Source organism: Astatotilapia calliptera, chromosome 13, assembly GCF_900246225.1.
Source record: "Astatotilapia calliptera chromosome 13, fAstCal1.2, whole genome shotgun sequence".
In the NCBI taxonomy this organism is placed as follows: Eukaryota; Metazoa; Chordata; class Actinopteri; order Cichliformes; family Cichlidae; genus Astatotilapia; species Astatotilapia calliptera.
This window is the reverse complement of record NC_039314.1, coordinates 24,653,784-24,671,850: the sequence shown is the minus strand read 5'-3', so window position 1 is coordinate 24,671,850 and position 18,067 is coordinate 24,653,784. Positions and strand designations below refer to the sequence as shown.

General features: G+C 38.5%; 2 protein-coding genes and 1 long non-coding RNA gene across 3 annotated transcripts; 2 read left to right on the top strand and 1 right to left on the bottom strand.

The window, feature by feature from the left end:
• Positions 1–88: 88 nt before the first annotated feature.
• Positions 89–8,207, bottom strand: LOC113035046 (uncharacterized). The gene is made up of 3 exons (XR_003274275.1): positions 7,212–8,207; positions 4,292–4,355; positions 89–363 (listed from the first exon to the last, which is right to left on the bottom strand). It is a non-coding gene; the product is annotated as an uncharacterized LOC113035046 (long non-coding RNA).
• On the top strand, positions 360–2,883 carry LOC113035045 (homeobox protein Hox-D4b-like). The gene is made up of 2 exons (XM_026190291.1): positions 360–886; positions 1,553–2,883. The coding sequence occupies exons 1-2, from the start codon at positions 451–453 to the stop codon at positions 1,870–1,872; spliced, it is 756 nt and encodes a 251-aa protein (XP_026046076.1). The 5' UTR covers positions 360–450; the 3' UTR covers positions 1,873–2,883.
• On the top strand, positions 6,904–11,877 carry mtx2 (metaxin 2). Its single transcript, XM_026190290.1, has 10 exons — positions 6,904–7,097; positions 8,220–8,267; positions 8,345–8,391; positions 9,106–9,178; positions 9,440–9,516; positions 9,636–9,728; positions 9,842–9,880; positions 9,957–10,082; positions 10,357–10,433; positions 10,821–11,877. Exons 1-10 carry the CDS (start codon positions 7,058–7,060, stop codon positions 10,978–10,980), a joined length of 780 nt encoding a protein of 259 aa, XP_026046075.1. The 5' UTR covers positions 6,904–7,057; the 3' UTR covers positions 10,981–11,877.
• Positions 11,878–18,067: the final 6,190 nt, after the last annotated feature.

Sequence of the window (18,067 nt, the reverse complement as noted above, 5' to 3'; positions counted from 1 at the left end):
GGCAGAGGGTGATAGATAGATAGATAGATAGATAGATAGATAGATAGATAGATAGATAGATAGATAGATAGATAGATAGATAGATAGATAGATAGATAGATAGATAGATAGATAGATAGATAGATTTGAATTACTCATATTAACACTTTAAACTGTCAGGATTATTTTTCAGTGTCCACAAACACCTAACCGTAGCAACTTACCCGGCCAGCAAATCTTCATTAGTTCTATAATGAACATTTTTTTCCTCCAAATTATCCCATTACGTCTGACATAAACAACCAAAAGTGTCGCCTCTCATTGGCTGGCCGCAGGGTCACGTGGCCCGAGCGGCCGTCCGTCTATTTGACAGCCGCAGGATGGCTTCATGCCAGAGGGGGGAAAAGAGACAGAGAGAGGGGAGAGAAAGAAAAATTAGTATTCTCCTACCAGCCTCACTATAAATCAATCATGGAGTCCTACGTGGTGAGCTGTAAATATGCTGAGCCGCAGTTCCCGCCATGTGAAGAAGATTACAGTAATTTTAATGAACAAGGGGGGTATTACAACAACCCCGAGGACAGTGGCAGTTTTGGAGGGGGCTATATGTCCATGCAGCCCCCTCCGCCTCCCTATACACAACAACAAACCGGTTATCAACACTCTTTGCAGGGGCATCGCCGGCAAGATGGAGAGGACGCCTCGCAGCATCAAGATGCAACCTACCCGGTCTACAGAGAGACGGACGGGCCCGTGAAGGAGAGGTTTCCCGTGGGTGACCTGCAGTGCCAGGCCTGGATGACCTGCGCAAAGCCCGCTCAGGTGCAGAGGAAAACGGCCTGCCAGGGCAAAGACAAGCCGCCCATTGTTGTCTACCCGTGGATGAAGAAAGTGCACATCGCTCATGGTAGGGTAGCCTGAACGTTTTAATCAGTCGATCTTCACTCCCCATTTCATTTCTCCATAACATTGGTGTATTTCTCATGTTAATGTTTTTTATTTTTCTTTCTTTCTTTCTTTCTTTCTTTCTTTCTTTCTTTCTTTCTTTCTTTCTTTCTTTCTTTCTTTCTTTCTTTCTTTCTTTCTTTGTATAGTGTTTTGTCCATTTGTGAGCATCGCTTTTTGTTGTCGAGTTATTTACGATCTTAGTGAGAGTCAGCGAGAATTACAACCCCTATAAAGTTTTATGACCCTGCCCTGCTACAGCTTGTTTGTGTGTATGTGTGTGTGTGTGTGGGGGGGGGGGGGGGGGGGGGGGGCAACCGAGCTTATTGTGTGTATCTGATGTGTAACGCTTGCGGCGGAACAAACCTTTAAAGATAAAAGTCAAAATCGTTTCTTGGGCATCTTCCCAGACCACCACGAATGAAGATTACGACAGGAAAGGCTACGTGATTATATCTGGAATGAGAATTTTAAAAGATCAACTCATTTTTATTTTAAATATATTCTTAAAATGGGGCTTCACCCAGGCCCATCCTCATCATTACGGAACACAAAACAAAATAAAAGCTGTAAGATAAATAAAATAAATTTAAAGCGGTCTTTAAACCTCTGTTCTTTGTTTTTACAGTTAATCCAAATCACGTGGGCCCGGAGCCAAAGAGGTTGCGGACGGCCTACACGCGACAGCAGGTCCTGGAGCTCGAGAAGGAGTTTCACTTCAGCCGCTATCTCACGCGCCGCCGCCGCGTCGAGGTGGCCCACGCGCTCTGTCTGTCCGAACGGCAGGTGAAGGTGTGGTTCCAGAACCGGCGCATGCGCTGGAAGAAAGACAACAAGCTGCCCAACACCAAAGGAAAGAGCAAAAACAAGAAAGCGACCGACAACAACAACAACAACAACAGCAACAGCAGCAGCAGCGACAGCATGAAGACGGTTATAACTGTCTAAACACACAGGAGCGCAGAGTGTGGCAGTCGAAGCAGCCATGGTAGCACCTTCATTCTCCAAAGCTGATGTTGCTTAATTTATCCAGGGTGACTGCAGTCCTCAAACAATTCTCACCTGCTTTAAAGTTACGGCTTTGACGAACACACGTTTATAAATTCCATTATGTATTTTTTCCCTTGTTTTTAACTTCACCTTTGGAGCATTTTAATTTTTTTCCTTTTTTGAGGTTTCATCCATATTGAATCTCATAATTAATGAATGAATGAATATATTTTAAGTTCACGGAGGCCCTGACATCTCTCTGGTGCAGACAGGGAATTGCTTCATATTTAGACATCCGATGAAGACGCAAAAACAGTGCTCGTTTGTCGCGGTGCCAAAATACTCGTGACTGCGTGGAACAGGATGAATCAGGGTTTTCTTTTCTCCACAGGGTAAACATAATACAGGGTTATATAACAGCTACCTAAAAGCAGAAAAATCCTAGTTTATGAATATGCACGTTACCAAAATGTTACATAAACTGGCGCTTAAAGGGTAGGTAGAAGAGCAGAAACACCAAATTGCGTGTTGAGTGACTGCACAAATTATGTTTTAGCTTTTGATTTTGTACAGAGAAGCATCCAAAAATAATTCATATTTGGAAGGAAATTAGCCATATTTTTTCTTGGATTTTATTTCCCACATTTATAATTTTGTTTTTAAAAAAGAGACAAAATGAAGGTACAATTTTTTAACGCACACACCTGACTGTAAATCCAACTTCTTTTCTCAGGGTTACAGGGTTTTACAAAGAGATCTTTTTTTTTCTGAAAAAACTTGTTTGATTTCGCACCGAGAGGATTAAATTAGCCCTCTGTGAAATACCATGATGTTGCATATAAATAGGTATGTTCTCTCTTTGATTCCAGTTTAATATGCTATCGATATCTATCATAGTCTACGCCAGTACTTATGTTTAATTTGTAATAATTAGAAGCATATTTTATTCGTTCTTTATAGCAAGCATCTTCTCCGTTATTTTTTCGTTACTTTTGAAAAAAAAGTGTATTCCTGTAATAATTTTATATGTGGAAATGTTTTGATAAAAATAGATGAGAAAATAATAATAATAAAAAACTTCAAACATTAAAGGTGTGAATATTTTTCTGTGTTAGAAGATAAGCGAAGGACCGATGATTTTTTTTTTTTTTTTTGGCGATAGGGGAAGATGAGGTCGGGAGAGAATCAACGGAAGTGACGTGTGATTAGAAACAGTGAGTTAAAGGCGAAATCGTGATATCCATTTTCGGCTTAAGAAAATAAAATAAATAAATATATAAAATAAATAAATAAAATACGGTGTCATCTTTAAGCAGCACGGTCTTTGTCGCAGTCACAACTTAACGGGGACTCATGGTATAGATAAGCCAAGACTAATGTCTAGTGCGTCATGGCTCCGTTGACAAGCTTTTAAAATGCATGCACGCTGTCCCACGGGTGGATTTAGGTTGATCTTTACAGTTTTCTGATTTTCGAGGAGTTATTAAACGGAGCCGAAACTAAGGAGAAAATTTGGCGTTAAAATATTTAAATTTGTGGGTATTCTGTGTCTTTTACTGTTTAAAATTTTTTGGGATGTAAATTATTATGTTAAGAGACTTAAGTATTGTCTATGATGATATCTTTGTTTAGAAGTTTATAAATCCCAGATACAATAATTCGGGCTTCTCATAGATTTGTTTGTCCAAATCGCGAATTTCATATATAAACTTAATATCAACTTAATATCACTTAAGTTGATATTCATATTTTTGTATGAATATCAACTTAAGTGAAATCGTTTGTGCCAGGATCAAGATTAGCGGTTAGGCCTATGTGTATAGTAAGTTTACGGGAAAGGAACGTAAATCAAAGTAAAATCCCTTGAAGTAGTGAAATCATGGCTGTGTGTATTTGTGTGTTGATATGTAAGAGAAATGAGCGCTGAGTGCCAATAATTGGTGGCTTCCGTTGGAGACTCGGTTACATGTGCAGGATAGGCACAAAGGGGCTGACACGGAGCAACCTGGATTATCTATCACACGCTGAAGATCAACCACAGAGCTGCCACAATCATGACAAACAAAGTTCAGATCTTCACTAAAAACAGAAAAGCTTCTGAAGTTCTGCATGTCTGCAGTTTGAGATGTTACTCAGGGGAATAATACCACAAAAACACGTCAAACATCTGGAATTCAAAACCTGATCCCACTAAGACACACGCGTGATTACAAACGAGATGCAATTATTCCTAAAATTTCACACCACAAGTTCACACACATTCATGTATTTTATGTACATTTAAATGGACAGAAACAGAATGCAAACAGAATGCAATAATACTGAACAGCATACTTTGTAGATATGCATGTGTTTGTGTTTGTGCGTGTACACCTACCTATCTTTCTCTAGTCTGTGATGAAACAGGAATGCCCCCGACTGGTAGCATTAAGTATTACAGTCTGGAAGAGATTTTTTTTTCAGGTTGAGATAAATAATATTTTTTCATTTAAGAAAACATGGAAATATTTACATTAGAAATACATGGATATATTTATCATTAGCCCTTTGGATTAACAGAAATGTGTATAATACAATGTACCGTAATCAATGCTAAATTAGCCTTAGTAATAATAAGGTATATGAACCAGAAACATACACATCTTTGCAAAGGTTACAATTTTGGGTTGTTACATCTATCCATGCATCATAATGTGTCTCAGTTACTTTGTCCACTTGTGTTTGCACTGTGAACACACAACCGTAAAAATGTACGACTACATCTACCAACAAGTAAGACTTTTAAGACGGGAATGAATGTTGGATACTTCTCACAAGATTAAGAGCATGGCAGGTCACTTTAAATACAGTCACGTGTTCGATTGTAGAGCTTAAAACAGGACAGGGTGAGAAATGTCACGAGAATGAAACAGTGAAGCATTTCTTGTTAGGGTGTGGACAATAACATAGCTACAGAAAAACACAGAAACATGGGTGTGCCACTGGCTTGTTTAGATATGGTCGAATGCAGCAGCATTTTTCTGCAAATAGTCTGGATTAATAAATAAAATTTAAAAGAGAAATGTTTAAATAGATAAAGTACAGTCGCTGTGACTTTCTTGTAAGTTTTTAAAGATAAAGTTTTTATCTTTTATTTGGACATCATCTGCCTTTTCAGTCGTTTTCCTTGTACCTGACTATTTTTAGAGAAATGTTTTTTTCTTTTTGTTGTTTCTACATCACTTAACACCGACATATTATTCATTTAAGAGTAAAAAGTCATCTCACAAGGGACGAAAGGTGTGTATCAAAGAACTCATTTTAAAATAGCATTTTTAGGCATTTAGTCTTTTTGCAACAACAATGCAATTCCCAAACACATATTAGACAAAAACATGGGATGTCTCAGCATGCTGAGCAGTGTGTAATTGAAAAGTATCTGAAAATCAACTGACACAGGATGCAAAAGATGCATCTGACCTTTCAGTTGATTCATCTGTTTGCAGAAATGATCTCAATGGAAGGAAACTGGGAAGAAAAGGCTGATGTATGTCAAACTATTGAAGAACTGGACTGAAAATCAGTAATCACTGACTTTCTTATCTTATGTCTTATGGAGTGATGAATCCAAATGTGAAAATTTAGGTTCACCCCCAGTATAAACAGAGATCATAAAGAGACAGGTACAACAGTGAGATGCTTCCGCTATCTGTGTCATTTTTGGGGGCTGCATTTCAACCAGTAATGTTGGGGGATCTTGATAGATGGAATTATAACTGCAGAAAAGTACAGTACATTTTTGATCCACCACCCAAAACCTTCTGGAAAGCAATTGATTGCCAGCAGCTTAATTTTTTGACAATGATCCCAAACAAACTGTCAATGCAGTAAACACATGTCTAGCTAGAAAAAAAACACATAATGAAACACTATCAGTCATGGACTGGCCTCCCCAGAGCCCAGACCTCGACATTATTAGAGCAATGTGAGATCATCTTGACAGAAAAAGGAGCCAACATGCAAAATGGAATTTTGAGTGTCATTCAAGAAGGCTGGAGAAATATTCCTGAATAAAGAAATTACAAGAAAGTCTAAAACTAATAGAGTCTAAGAGAGTTCACACTGTGTTGAAGAATAAAGGTGGTCATATCAAATATGGATTTTCAAGCTCATTAGAATTGCACAACCCCTGTTTGTGCCTTGTATACTGCATTTCAATTGAAATGAGTATATATGTGAGAAGATGTTAATTTCTGCGTTCATAAACTTGGTGGGAAGGAGGCAACTCTTAAAGAAACTCCTCTGAATTAAATAATAACAATACAACAAAATAGCAAATATAATAAGACAGCAACAATAAAATAGTGGGCAAAATAACAAGTATATTAACTTTGCAGATATAAAGGTATAAACACACATAAATGTAGTTCTGCTAAAAATGTACGCTTGTTAAAGAAGGATATTGTACTTGCTGCTAGGTAATAGCAGCCATGGAGTGTGGATGAATGCACGAATATTACAAACGCTATTAACCTAAAATTCACACCAAACCTGAGTTTGGTGTCTTACCCAAGGATACTTAAACATGCAAACTAGAGAAGTGTGGGATTGAACCACTGCCCTCTATCTCCTGAGCCACAGCCACCCCACACCACCAGTCAAATATGATAAAATCCATTCATATTTAGGTTTTGCTGACTTTACCCTCCAAATGTATGTTTTCTGCCCTGGACATTATCCTTTTAATCCTATGTTTGCTGTAACAAAATTATCACACAGATTTCAAATAATGCTTCTCTGAGTCCATGTCTCTCTCACATGATGTGTCTGTTTTAGTCAGTTTCCTATACACTTTTTGTGCGGTTAGTTCTTTCCCTTAAACCCAAATTAAAAATGCTACTTTAATAATATGTATTTTTCCATGCATCAAAAGCCCCAATTATTTCTAGTTAAATACAACAACACTGCTACAGTAGCCTCTATGCGCGTCCATAAAGTGGAACTAAAGATTAATGCAACCGTTTCTCTTACGGACATCAATCGCAGGCGGACCGGTCAGTGACTGCAGAACAAGTACTTGCCCTTAAACTTGCAAGCAGTGCTGTTGCTCAGATCGCTCATTATTCTAATCATTATTTAACAATAAGAGTACAACAGCAGCACCATGTCTCTTGCGGCAGAGGCGTTCATGTCGCAGATGGCAGGTAATATGTTGACTTCACCCCGTTTTTCTATTGATTATGAATAACATTAGCCAGCTAGCTAGCAAGAGCTAAGGTTCACAGTAACATAAGCTCTTTACAAATGTAGTTACTTACATATATGGACCTTTAGCTGTTACTATAGCTGCCTTTGTTCGCCTTTTCTTGGTTTCTTAAAAAAAGGCTGACTGGCCTGGAAAAGCCCCAAGGCACTCTGTCATTCTGCATGTCGTGGATTGCTTGGCAGGTGTAACACAGGACTCTAATGTAAATAGCGCCATATTTCTGTTTACTGTTAAAATCATAAATCAGCAGGGGGACGGCGAATTCAAGCGGAAACGGCTCAAGAGGGCTAAAGTTACTGACATCCCCGTATCGTTACAAAAACGGCTCAAATCTATCAATTTTAACAGAGACATGCTCAGAGATTCCCCCGGTGGCTGGAGGCTGTACTGCAAGCACGGCGGTGTTACAGCATAGGTCGTTGAGTGAGCACCGTGCACCTCGTGTCTGTATTCTTTATAATCTTTTATTGATTAACTTTATATGAGTAGAGGTGAAGAAGAGGGTGCAGTCAGGGTGATGTGGATGGAGATGAGTGTCACGGGTGATTTGTGACAAAGTGAGCCAGAGTGAAAGGGAAGGTCTGCAAGATGGTAGTGAGACCTGCTGTGATGTATGGTCTGTAGACGGTACACTAACAAAGGTCAGTGGTGCTAAGGTTTTCTTTGGGAGTGAGCAGGATGGACAAGATTAGAACTAAGTATATCAGAGGGACAGATCAGGTTAAGGAGTTTGACAAAGTTAGAGAGGTGAGGCTGAGATGGTTTAGATATTTGCAGAGGAGGGGTAGTGAACATGGAGCTGGAAGGCAGGAGGAAAAAAAGGAAGACCACACGAATGGTCATGGATATAGCAAAAGGAGGACATGGGGAGAGTTGTTGTGAGATGAAGGCAGATGATCCACCGGGATGACTGTTAAAGGGAGAGTCAAAAGTAGACTAAGAACAATTAGTAAAAGAATGTTGACAGCTGATCCCACAAGCAACATTATAGATTAATGAGTCACATTATCACCGTATAATTGTGTGTGTTTGCCTGCATGTCTGTTTGTGACGTTGACAGCTGCTGAGCCGTGGCCTGAAAATGCAACCTTGTACCAGCCACTGAAGGGTGAGTTAGTGAAATGGAGGCACAATACATAATGTCAATAGCAATATAGCTATTTATATATTTTGTTGTTTTTGCAGAGGATCAGATTCTCCTGTCAGACTGTGCCTCATCTCTCGCTGTTCAGGTAAAGCAAACATGCATGTACACAATTTAAACACCTTGTTTAAATATAATGTTTATTTGTTAATAACTCAGTCTGTTGTGCTCAAGAAACAAGGAAAGCTTCTGTAAGTTTTAGTGGTTTTAATTCAAATATTTAATACTATTTTCATTATTTAATGAATTAAAACTGAACTCGTATAAAAGCTTTCAGTTCTTAATTGCGCAATTTTGAACATTTAACCAGCACAAAACTGATATAAGATAACAGATGAACATTGGCTTCTGCCAACGATTTAATGTCAACTTATTTGGTATCTTATTAATTGACTGCCAGCTAATAAGATACTGATCTTAGGTTGTTATACTGCTGAAAATATATACATATATATATTTTTTAAATGCATCAAGTATGAAATGCAGTTGTTGATATTATCTGTATTTGACCTTTTGACCTCTACTCTGACTTTGGATTTGACCTTACTGCAGAAGGAAATCTGCAGTGCTGCAAAATAAAGTTAACTGTTTTTTTTTTTTTTTTTTAAAGCATATCAAAGTATACCACAAGTAATATTTTTCATTTACTTTCACAGTATGTTTAGTTAACACATTCATCCCATAGGTGAACTATTTGAGACTCGGAGGAGATGCAAACCCAACCTCATGGAATTACAAGCTAGTGTCCTCCTAGTGCTTTTATTCCTCAGCTGCTTAATTCTGTCCCGTTTCTGATGTGCAGGCGTACCTGAGGATGTGTGGTCTGCCAGTTCAGGTGTTCTGCAGAGCAAATGCTGAATACATGTCACCTTCTGGTTAGTATACATGTAGCTTCAGAGACAAATTCTGGGTGTCTGATCTCAACACTGTGTGAATCTCAGCACTCATTCTGCTCATTAAAACATTACACAACTATACACTGTAAGCTGGAAGGATTTTATTCGAAATGAAATGCTAAGTTTGCTTCCAGGATTCGTGTAGGTGCATCTGGAAGTTACTTTGTTGCAGGTTAGCTTTTTGTGTTGAATTAAATGTGATGATTTTAATGCCCAGCCTTTTTATGTTTGTGTCCACAGGTAAAATTCCCTTTATCCACGTGGGCAACCAGGTGGTGTCAGAACTGGGGCCGATTGTGCAATTTACTAAAGCTAAGGCAAGTGTTGTACAGATGAAAGCTGTTTGTTTCTTTTGGCAAATTTGCTTCTAGTTTTTCCCAGTGGAGGAGCAGGTTTTCATATTTCTTTCTGCTGTTGTCTTCTTTTGGGTACTTAGGGTCATTCTTTGAGCGATGGCTTAGATGACGTCCAGAGAGCTGAAATGAAAGCGTACATGGAGCTGGTCAACAATATGCTGCTTACTGCTGAGGTATGAAAAACATAAAAACCATAACATACTGATACTAGAACTTCAGCACATGTACAGTTTTTATGAATGTGTCTGAGAAGTATCCTCTCACACATGTCCTCATCTCTCTACAGTTGTACATTCAGTGGTGTGATGATTCTACAGCCACTGAGGTGTGTACACCAGGTTTAAAAACAAAACTTGTTAAAGTCTTGATAGCCTCCTAATCAGCTGTATCTGTTTTTGTAGATTTCTCGTCCCAGATACAGCAGTCCATACTCATGGCCTCTCAATAAAATCCTCGCCTACCAGAAGCAGTGGGAGGTGCGCAGGAAGATGAACGCCATTGGCTGGGGAGGGAAAACGTTGGAGCAGGTTAGCAACAACCTGGAAGTGAAAAGTTGATGTTTTGCCAGCTCTACAATTCCCTTTCTGCAATCAGAAAAATAATTTCCTATCTTTTTATTTTAAAGGTGGAATTCTTCAAAATTTTACAGAATTGATCTTTTAGACTGTTTGAAGGCCCTTAAGTTTAACTTATTTGTGTTTGTCTCTTATTTGTGTAAGTAGGAAAAAGAACCCAGTCTGTCTATAAAAAATAAAGTAAACAAACTTGTTTTAAAAGTCTGTATGTCCTCATGTATTTCAGGTTTATGAAGATGTGAGTCAATGCTGCCAGGCTCTCTCTCAGAGGCTGGGAACACAGTCATACTTTTTTAATAAACAGTATGTATTTTTTTTAATTTTTTATATCTGTATGTTTCTGGTTATCGCTTTCTCTTTTGTCTTGTTTATAGCGACTGAATAATAAATCTACATCTGAGTTCTCCAGAATCCTTTCTCCAACCCCTGTTATAGGCATTCACACCAAAAAGGAAATGTTTCTAATTATTGCAAGCAGTTTTCCTGGAGCACCACCTTGTGGTTTAAAATTGTATTGATCTCGTAATCAACTGAAAGGCTTTGTTCTGTACTCCCTGGCAATGTTTGATTTGTGTTAGAACAAAGTATTACAAGTGAAGCCAGTGTCTGTAACACCTCATTTCTGATTATATTTAAAGCTGAAGGAGTGCCAGTCATTAACGGAATGTGTGTGTGGCGTGTGTGTTATAGGCCTACAGAGCTGGATGCATTGGTGTTTGGCCATCTCTTCACTATACTGACTACTAGACTCACCAGCACTGAGCTGGCAGAGAGGGTCAAGAGCTACAGCAATCTTCTGTCCTTCTGCAGACGCATTGAACAGACCTACTTTGAAGACAAGAGCTCCTGAAGGACTGAAAATAACATATCACCTCTTCTCGTACATTCTTTCCTTCTCTCATTCCCCAGATTGTAGCCCTAAGAAGCTGAAATGCCTAAAACAAAAAAAATGCATACGTGTCCTTTTTCCTATTTTTCCTTCACTTGTGGCTTCCTGTTCATACATCATCTCCAGAAGTTTAAGAATTATGAATGTCCTAAAGTAAGCATAATTTGTAAGTGTATTAAGAATATGTAAAAGAAAATGTCCTGAGTTAAATGTATTTTTCAGAATATTATAAGAACAAATGCCACATATGCTAGTAACTGTGATCATCACAGTTAGTGGAAGACCTTGAGAATCTAGCTTTATAAAAAGTGAATACAAAAAATATCAAAGCTGATATACAACCTTAAATCAGTCTGAAATGAACGTCAAAGATTAGGATTAAATGCTGATCAGACTTCCAAATCTTTCAGATTTGTTGTCAGGATCAAGTTCACCTCAGCAGAATGTCTGCACACACTTGGGTTTTTCATGTTTTACACTCTTTTTCACGGAAGTAGTGTCTACATGTGTTAGAGTGCATGAGTGCGTTTCTAAACGCCCACCGCCTCGCTGAAAACCGAGGTGTGGATTTCTCAGCCTCGTGACATGACTGCATTTCAAAAAACAGCACTCCACTTGACCTACGTCCGAGGTCAAATGGCTCACTGTGTTTTTCCTCCAGGGCACTCCCAAAGCTTGCAAGAAATGTGAAACAGAGAGAAAATCCAGAGAGAGGTTACTTCTTATTCTGTACAAAATGCATGAACATAATCATGAAGATGTGATTTATTCCTTATTTTTTCCATGTTTTACTTGTGTGAATAGAAAGTGCCTACATGATGGAATACACTTGCCACAATACATTTCTCCCCCAAATAATACGTGTTCGGAAGTTTGTTTAATATTGTTTGAAATTATAACACAAAACCATATAGTGGCTCTTTCATTAGGTACCCCTGTATGTTTTAGCATCGGGTTTTATTGGATTAATCCCTCATATGTTGCCAAAACAAAATCTGAAAGAGAAGTTTAAAAAGACGGAACATGCTGCCAAGTTATCGGGTGTCTGTTTCTACCTTTGGGTCTAATACAAGCTCAATGGTAATGTCTGATCACCTCTGATTGCCCTTGAGTTGAACAGGTTGTGAGTGCATGACAGACGGGCAGAGCGAGTCTGTCTTCCAGGTTTCCTGTGAGGTCGGGCTTTGACCCTTGAACTTCCAGGAGCTGTGGCATCATGACTAATGACCTGCAACGACCAAATGCTGCACACTTGGAGGTCATCAGCCAGGCACCAGACAGAGATAAATACATGGAAAAACAAAACGGTACATCTTATTGAAGACATGTAGTCAAGTCTGCAGTTTTTTGTGGATTTTCTTTATGTTATATTAGGGTTTTGATTAATTATTAACCTCTAAAAATAGACCTAAAACACCATACAAGTAAAAGACTGAAGTAATGTGAATTCGTTTTGGTTGGAAATTGAACAGATGATGGAGAACAATGCTGAGACATTGTCAGCAGACCTACAGTGTCATTTGTAGTTAGGTCCTTATAAATATTCTCATGTTTTTTTTTTATTGTTGAACATTTCTAAGGAAAAAATTTAATGTATGCAAAACCATAGTGTGAATAAAAGTTATGAAAATTGATCCTTTATTTGTCCAGGTAAAAGTCTCACAGAGATTAAAAAGAAACCTGGCCATGAGGGCAACACAAAATACAACGAATATAACATATAGCAATATAACTACAAACATCTGAATAATATGAAATAGCACATCTTTACAAGAGCAATTCACATTATTATCATGCTGCCCAACTGCAAGCTCTAGATTTGGAGCTTATGAGGGAAAAAGGGTAAACAATGCATGATTTCTAATGTGAATCAACTGATTTTAAGCTAAAATAGAGTCACAACAGTAGTGGACAGCGAGAATGTTTTATGGTGCAGAGATAGTAATGGGTTTATTGTCAAAACTGGTGACACCAGACGAGCAGAATTTTCCCTGATTGCCCTTGATTCTACTCTCCTGCAGGGAGGAAGATTACAGCCGAGTCCACACATCTCTGACTTTTCTGTTACCTTTAAAATGTTCTCATGCTGTGTCCGAACTCTTATTTTGGCCTTCCACTTCAAGGAGACAATGCCCGAGGCCATTAGAGGGGGCAAAGGGTTTCAGGTTCAATCTGTGGCAATGAGTTTGGGGTTGAAGGGCAGAGGTACAGCCTTGACTGGTCACTAGTCCATCACAGGGTAACACAGTCTTATATCCACACCTACAGTCAGTTTTGAATCACAAATTAACTCAAGTCAAAAGCATGACAGAGGAATATTAGAAACCAAAATGATATTAATCAAATTCTACGTTCATAAAAGTGCACAGAAAACTGAAAAACATGCATTTGTCCTCCCACACAAGCTTAATATTTGCATACAGGAAGGGACTGCATACAGATATATTTTTGAAACATGGACAAGATTTATCACTAAAGCAGGTTTACCCCGAGCTACAAATTGTATTGAAAACGTTTGTCCAGAAGGGGGCAGCATTGGGATTCCAAAGTATCTTGCAGTGGCAGGGCTTTAAGGGATTTGGGGCCAGCTTGTCGAAGCAAGTTTATCGTGGATTTTCTCAAACTGCGGTTAGGAAAAAAACTGAAAGAAGAAGAAAAAGGATGAAACAAATGGCGAGAGAGTCTAGTTTAACTGCTTTTTCAGTTTTGGAGAGAGAAACATTTGGTTCTTATTATGAGAAAGAAAGTCACACAGCTGGTTGCACTGGTTATCATTATGTTTCTTGATCATGCTGGGTCAGTGTGTACTCAAATTCAAACCACTGAGGAATTTGAGTGGGTGGAGCTGTACCGTCCAAATGTACTTAGAATTATTATTTTCAGCTGTGGATTTCATGTGATGGCCTGGAACAGGCGATGCATTTTCTTTTGATAATATTCTTGATCGATTTATACGTTTATGGATTTGTTCCCCCCAAAAAGTCTTCCCATGTAACAGTTCAACATTCTCTTTGATAGATTAAATCAAAGGATAGTACAATTAGTTAATATGAGGGCGGTGATGGGAGTGAGGTAAAAATGAAGATTATTGCCAAATCGTGGGAATCATTGTCCCATCATGGAAGAAGTTGACAATGTAAGTTTTGTATTCAAGGATGTGAATGTGCATCTGCACATGTGCTGTGATATCAGATTAGCCAATACGTCTGGAGGCTGATGATTACACAGCTTGATTTTCAGAGTTAGTCATGATGCACAATGTGGACTTTCTGTGAAAGAGGTTGTTTTTTCACTTATGTTAATTGCATCTGGTGTGTATGAGCTGGTTTGTGTGTGTGTCTATGCAAGTACTGAACTGAATCAATGCAATGTGTAGTTTCTGATGCTGCGACCCAGTAATTCTTTAATCTCATTCACATAAACTGGATCAGCATGTCTTCTCAGGTGTCAAAGCATAGGGGTGGTTTAAGTGATTTGGAGACCTCAGGCAGTCAAACACTGAGCTAAGTGCCTGTGGGTTTGTATATGGGTGTGAGCCACACACACACACACACACACACACACACACACACACACACACACACACACACACACACACACACACACACACACACACACACACACACACAGAGAGAGAGAGAGAAATCTGTGAATCTTACGTTTTAACATGACAGAATCATCCCACCCTTGAAAAAGTAATTTCACTGAGACTGAGTGGCTGACTTTGCAAAATATGACGTGACACAACCCCCTACATTCCCTGCAATTTACCACCACTCTGCCAAGACTCGCTGCCATTACAGCTCTGCTGGAAACTCTGCCTCTCTACTCACATTTCACACTCATGGAAAGAAACAAAAACTATTTGCAGGCAATGATTTTCAGGGAGAAAATGCGGAAAAGCTTTCTAAGTCCGTGCAGAAATGTACCCTTTCTTGTTAAAAACAAAGATGTATAGACTTAAACTTATGAGGTCTTCACTGATTAGCAATCTCTTAACTCTAAAGCTAGTTTTTCTTCATTGCCTTTAGAGGTAAGGAAGCACTTTTACACATTTTACACATATTACTTTATTTATTATGACGATTACTCAGCGAGGACAGTCAAGATTATAAACTGGAGTTAAAAGATGTGGACATGTTGGCTTTTGAGTTGAATAAAGAATCATTAGTTGTTCTTTTTAAAACATTAAACTAACTGAAGCATGAATATGCCAATAGAAAAAAATCAATTATATATTTTAAAATTTCTTTGTTGTTTTTACTATTATCCTTTGTGAGATGATTGGCTTTAAATATTAAACCCTTAAAAGTGTAACATTTTAACTATGTGATCAAATGTTTCCCTGCAACCGTTCACATTCTGAAACACTCTGCACAGGAGCTGCAGCAGCTGTTTCAATGCACCAGAATTTACTTAAGCAAACATTTCCCTGTCTGGTGCCACTGAGAAATTTACTTAAGTAAACATTTTTGCACCCGTGCTTCTTATGAACCTCTCCTGGTATGATCTAATATGAAAAACAGTATAAAAAAGTGATATAGTTTAGTAAAACGTAAGCACTTTCATTGTAAACTACAGAAAAGGCAGACGACATCTCATTTTTTGCTTTCTTGGTCCTTTCCCTGCAGCCAAACCAGGGTTTTCTACCTCTTTCTCCAGGTAGGTTTTCTTGTTTCTAGCATTTCCTTTAAAATGCTATATTTAGTTTCACATACTACTCTTGTAGGAGACCCAAATGCAGTACACAGGAGATAGAGGTTGCAAACAAAAAGTGAGCTTTATTGCTGGTAGCAAGTCCAAGAAAAACTCCAAATGAGAGGAGAAACAGAATCCAAAAAACACAAGGAAGCAGAAATAATGTTGGGTCAACACAAGAATCAAACATTTAAAACTAACCTGTATTCCTCATAACTGGGATCTAGATTCCAGACTGTTGCCACAGATGCTCTGGCAAATGAAGGTGCAATGCTAGAGCAGGGATCCCAACCTTACTGCTGCAGTTTACCTTTAGCACCAGCAGGATTCTTAAAGTAAGCTAAGGGCAGCTCTTAGTTATATTTTATGCAGCCTTTGAGTACTACAAGGAAAGAATGCACCACTGTACATTTCATTAATTTCACATTATACTATGACAATGCATTGCTGAATGAAACCAGGAGAGCATTTCTATTTACTTTCATTTCATGTTGCTCCAGCTGTTATAGCTCATCAAATCTTCTTCAGCTAACTCACTATTGGCTAAAATGACTCGTTAGAAAGATGAAACATGTTTGATGCGTGTGGATTTTCCCATGTGGCCAACTACATTTGCACTCCAGTCATCAAAACTTTAGCATTGATTCACAAACACACACACACACAAACCAGTGAATTACTTTAATTGCTTTGTCATTGTTGTTTAATTTAGTGATAAAGGACACTAGTGCCCCAGTGAGGGTAGTCATTCTCACTCATATCTAATATGTTACCAATACACGCCTGTGTGGCTGCTTTTGAGAGTATGTTGACTTCTGTATACCTGAAACATCTTATCATGTGTGTCTCCATCACATTCCATGGTGATCATGCGTGTTTATATGTGTGGATTCACTTTATAAGTATGTAAGGAGAAGATGGTTGTTGAGAAAGTGTATTTGGTTTTTTTTTTTTGTGATGGGTTGATGTAGATCAGAGTGGAATAACGAGATTAGCTGTGTGTTGATAATCCTCTTGTCAAAGTCCATCCCCTCACACTAACACATGCGCACGTACCATTTTATTACCGTCTCCTTTCATGATGTCTTCTCTTACCAGCCATGTTGCTTCTAGTTGTCATGTTCAGCCTCATCTTTCACAGTTTATGCTGATACACTTGCTTTGCTGCAGCAGACTTAAGTCAGAATTTACATGTTAAAAAAACAATAAGTCTGATTTGTCTCAGGCAGGTTGTTGTTTACTCTAATAGGCTTAAACATTTCAAAGTTTCAGACTCATACTCTCCCACATGCCTCTCAGAAATTCCCAGTTTTACATACATATCACCCAATGTTTAATTCTCACCCTGCAGGAATAAGAGACACGTGTTTAAAATAAATAGCAAAAGCTGTCTGCTTCCCCTGAAATGTCTTTTCTTACGAGTTAAAAATAATTCCCTCCATGGTCTTAAGATGCATTAATTTTAATATGAATGGAGTGTCAGGTACATAGTGTTAATATTCATTTTCTGTACAAATAAAGAGATGGTTTCATGTACTAGCACTCACTCAATGGAAAATCAATGTAACCGTGAATGTAATCAAGGACAAAAAACGAATAACATCGTGGATTTGAGCCAAGAGTCTGCATTGGAAATCTTCCACCGCAGTTGAAAGGTTCCTTCCACAACACTTTAAATCCACTTTCTTAGCAAGCGGTTATTGGATCATTTTTTCTGCCAACATTTAAAGAAACTATAATATTACTGTTTTGTAAGTCGGTGATTCTGCTGATGATTAACGATGAGCGTTGTGGTCAAGACAAGTCTATTAAAGGCTCTTGGTTCCCTTCAGAGTCAGTATGGCCCTTTTACATCTGGGTCTGGTTTACAGCACAATCAGTAACTGAGCTGCAGTGTCATGCATGTGAAATGAAAAGAAAACAGTGCGTTTAGTCAAATTTGGTCAAAAATATGAGTGTTTGAAGCATAAAGAGTATACAGTTCTCCAGCAGAGAAGTGGATTATGCCATATGACTAGCTTTAAAACTGTCTCCACCATGAAAGCTGGAATCCACTCTAACCACTGTGAATGGATCCCAGCCCTCAGCTTCACAGAAATACAGAAAACTACAAAGTTTTTACAGCACGTCTTTCACTGTCAAATGAGACATTGAGATCTATTTCTGGCATTTTGCCTTTATTGGATAGAGACAGTGAGAGAGAGAGACAGACATACAGAAGGGAGGGAAAGGTGGGGGGCGTTCAGCAAATGGCCCAGGAACTCTCTGCAGCAAACTACAAAGTGAGCTAAGGAGGGATAACACATTTTTAAGGAAAGCATCATTTTAATAAGCCATCCTTGAATTGTTC

What these genes read in the sequence shown, in the direction of transcription:
- LOC113035045 (XM_026190291.1), top strand. Translation starts at nt 451, where the DNA reads ATGGAGTCCTACGTGGTGAGCTGTAAATATGCTGAGCCGCAGTTCCCG. An exon ending in GAAAGTGCACATCGCTCATG is followed by an intron (nt 887 to 1,552) that starts GTAGGGTAGCCT and finishes TTGTTTTTACAG; the next exon opens with TTAATCCAAATCACGTGGGC.
- mtx2 (XM_026190290.1), top strand. Translation starts at nt 7,058, where the DNA reads ATGTCTCTTGCGGCAGAGGCGTTCATGTCGCAGATGGCAG. An exon ending in GTTCATGTCGCAGATGGCAG is followed by an intron (nt 7,098 to 8,219) that starts GTAATATGTTGA and finishes TGACGTTGACAG; the next exon opens with CTGCTGAGCCGTGGCCTGAA. An exon ending in CTTGTACCAGCCACTGAAGG is followed by an intron (nt 8,268 to 8,344) that starts GTGAGTTAGTGA and finishes TTGTTTTTGCAG; the next exon opens with AGGATCAGATTCTCCTGTCA.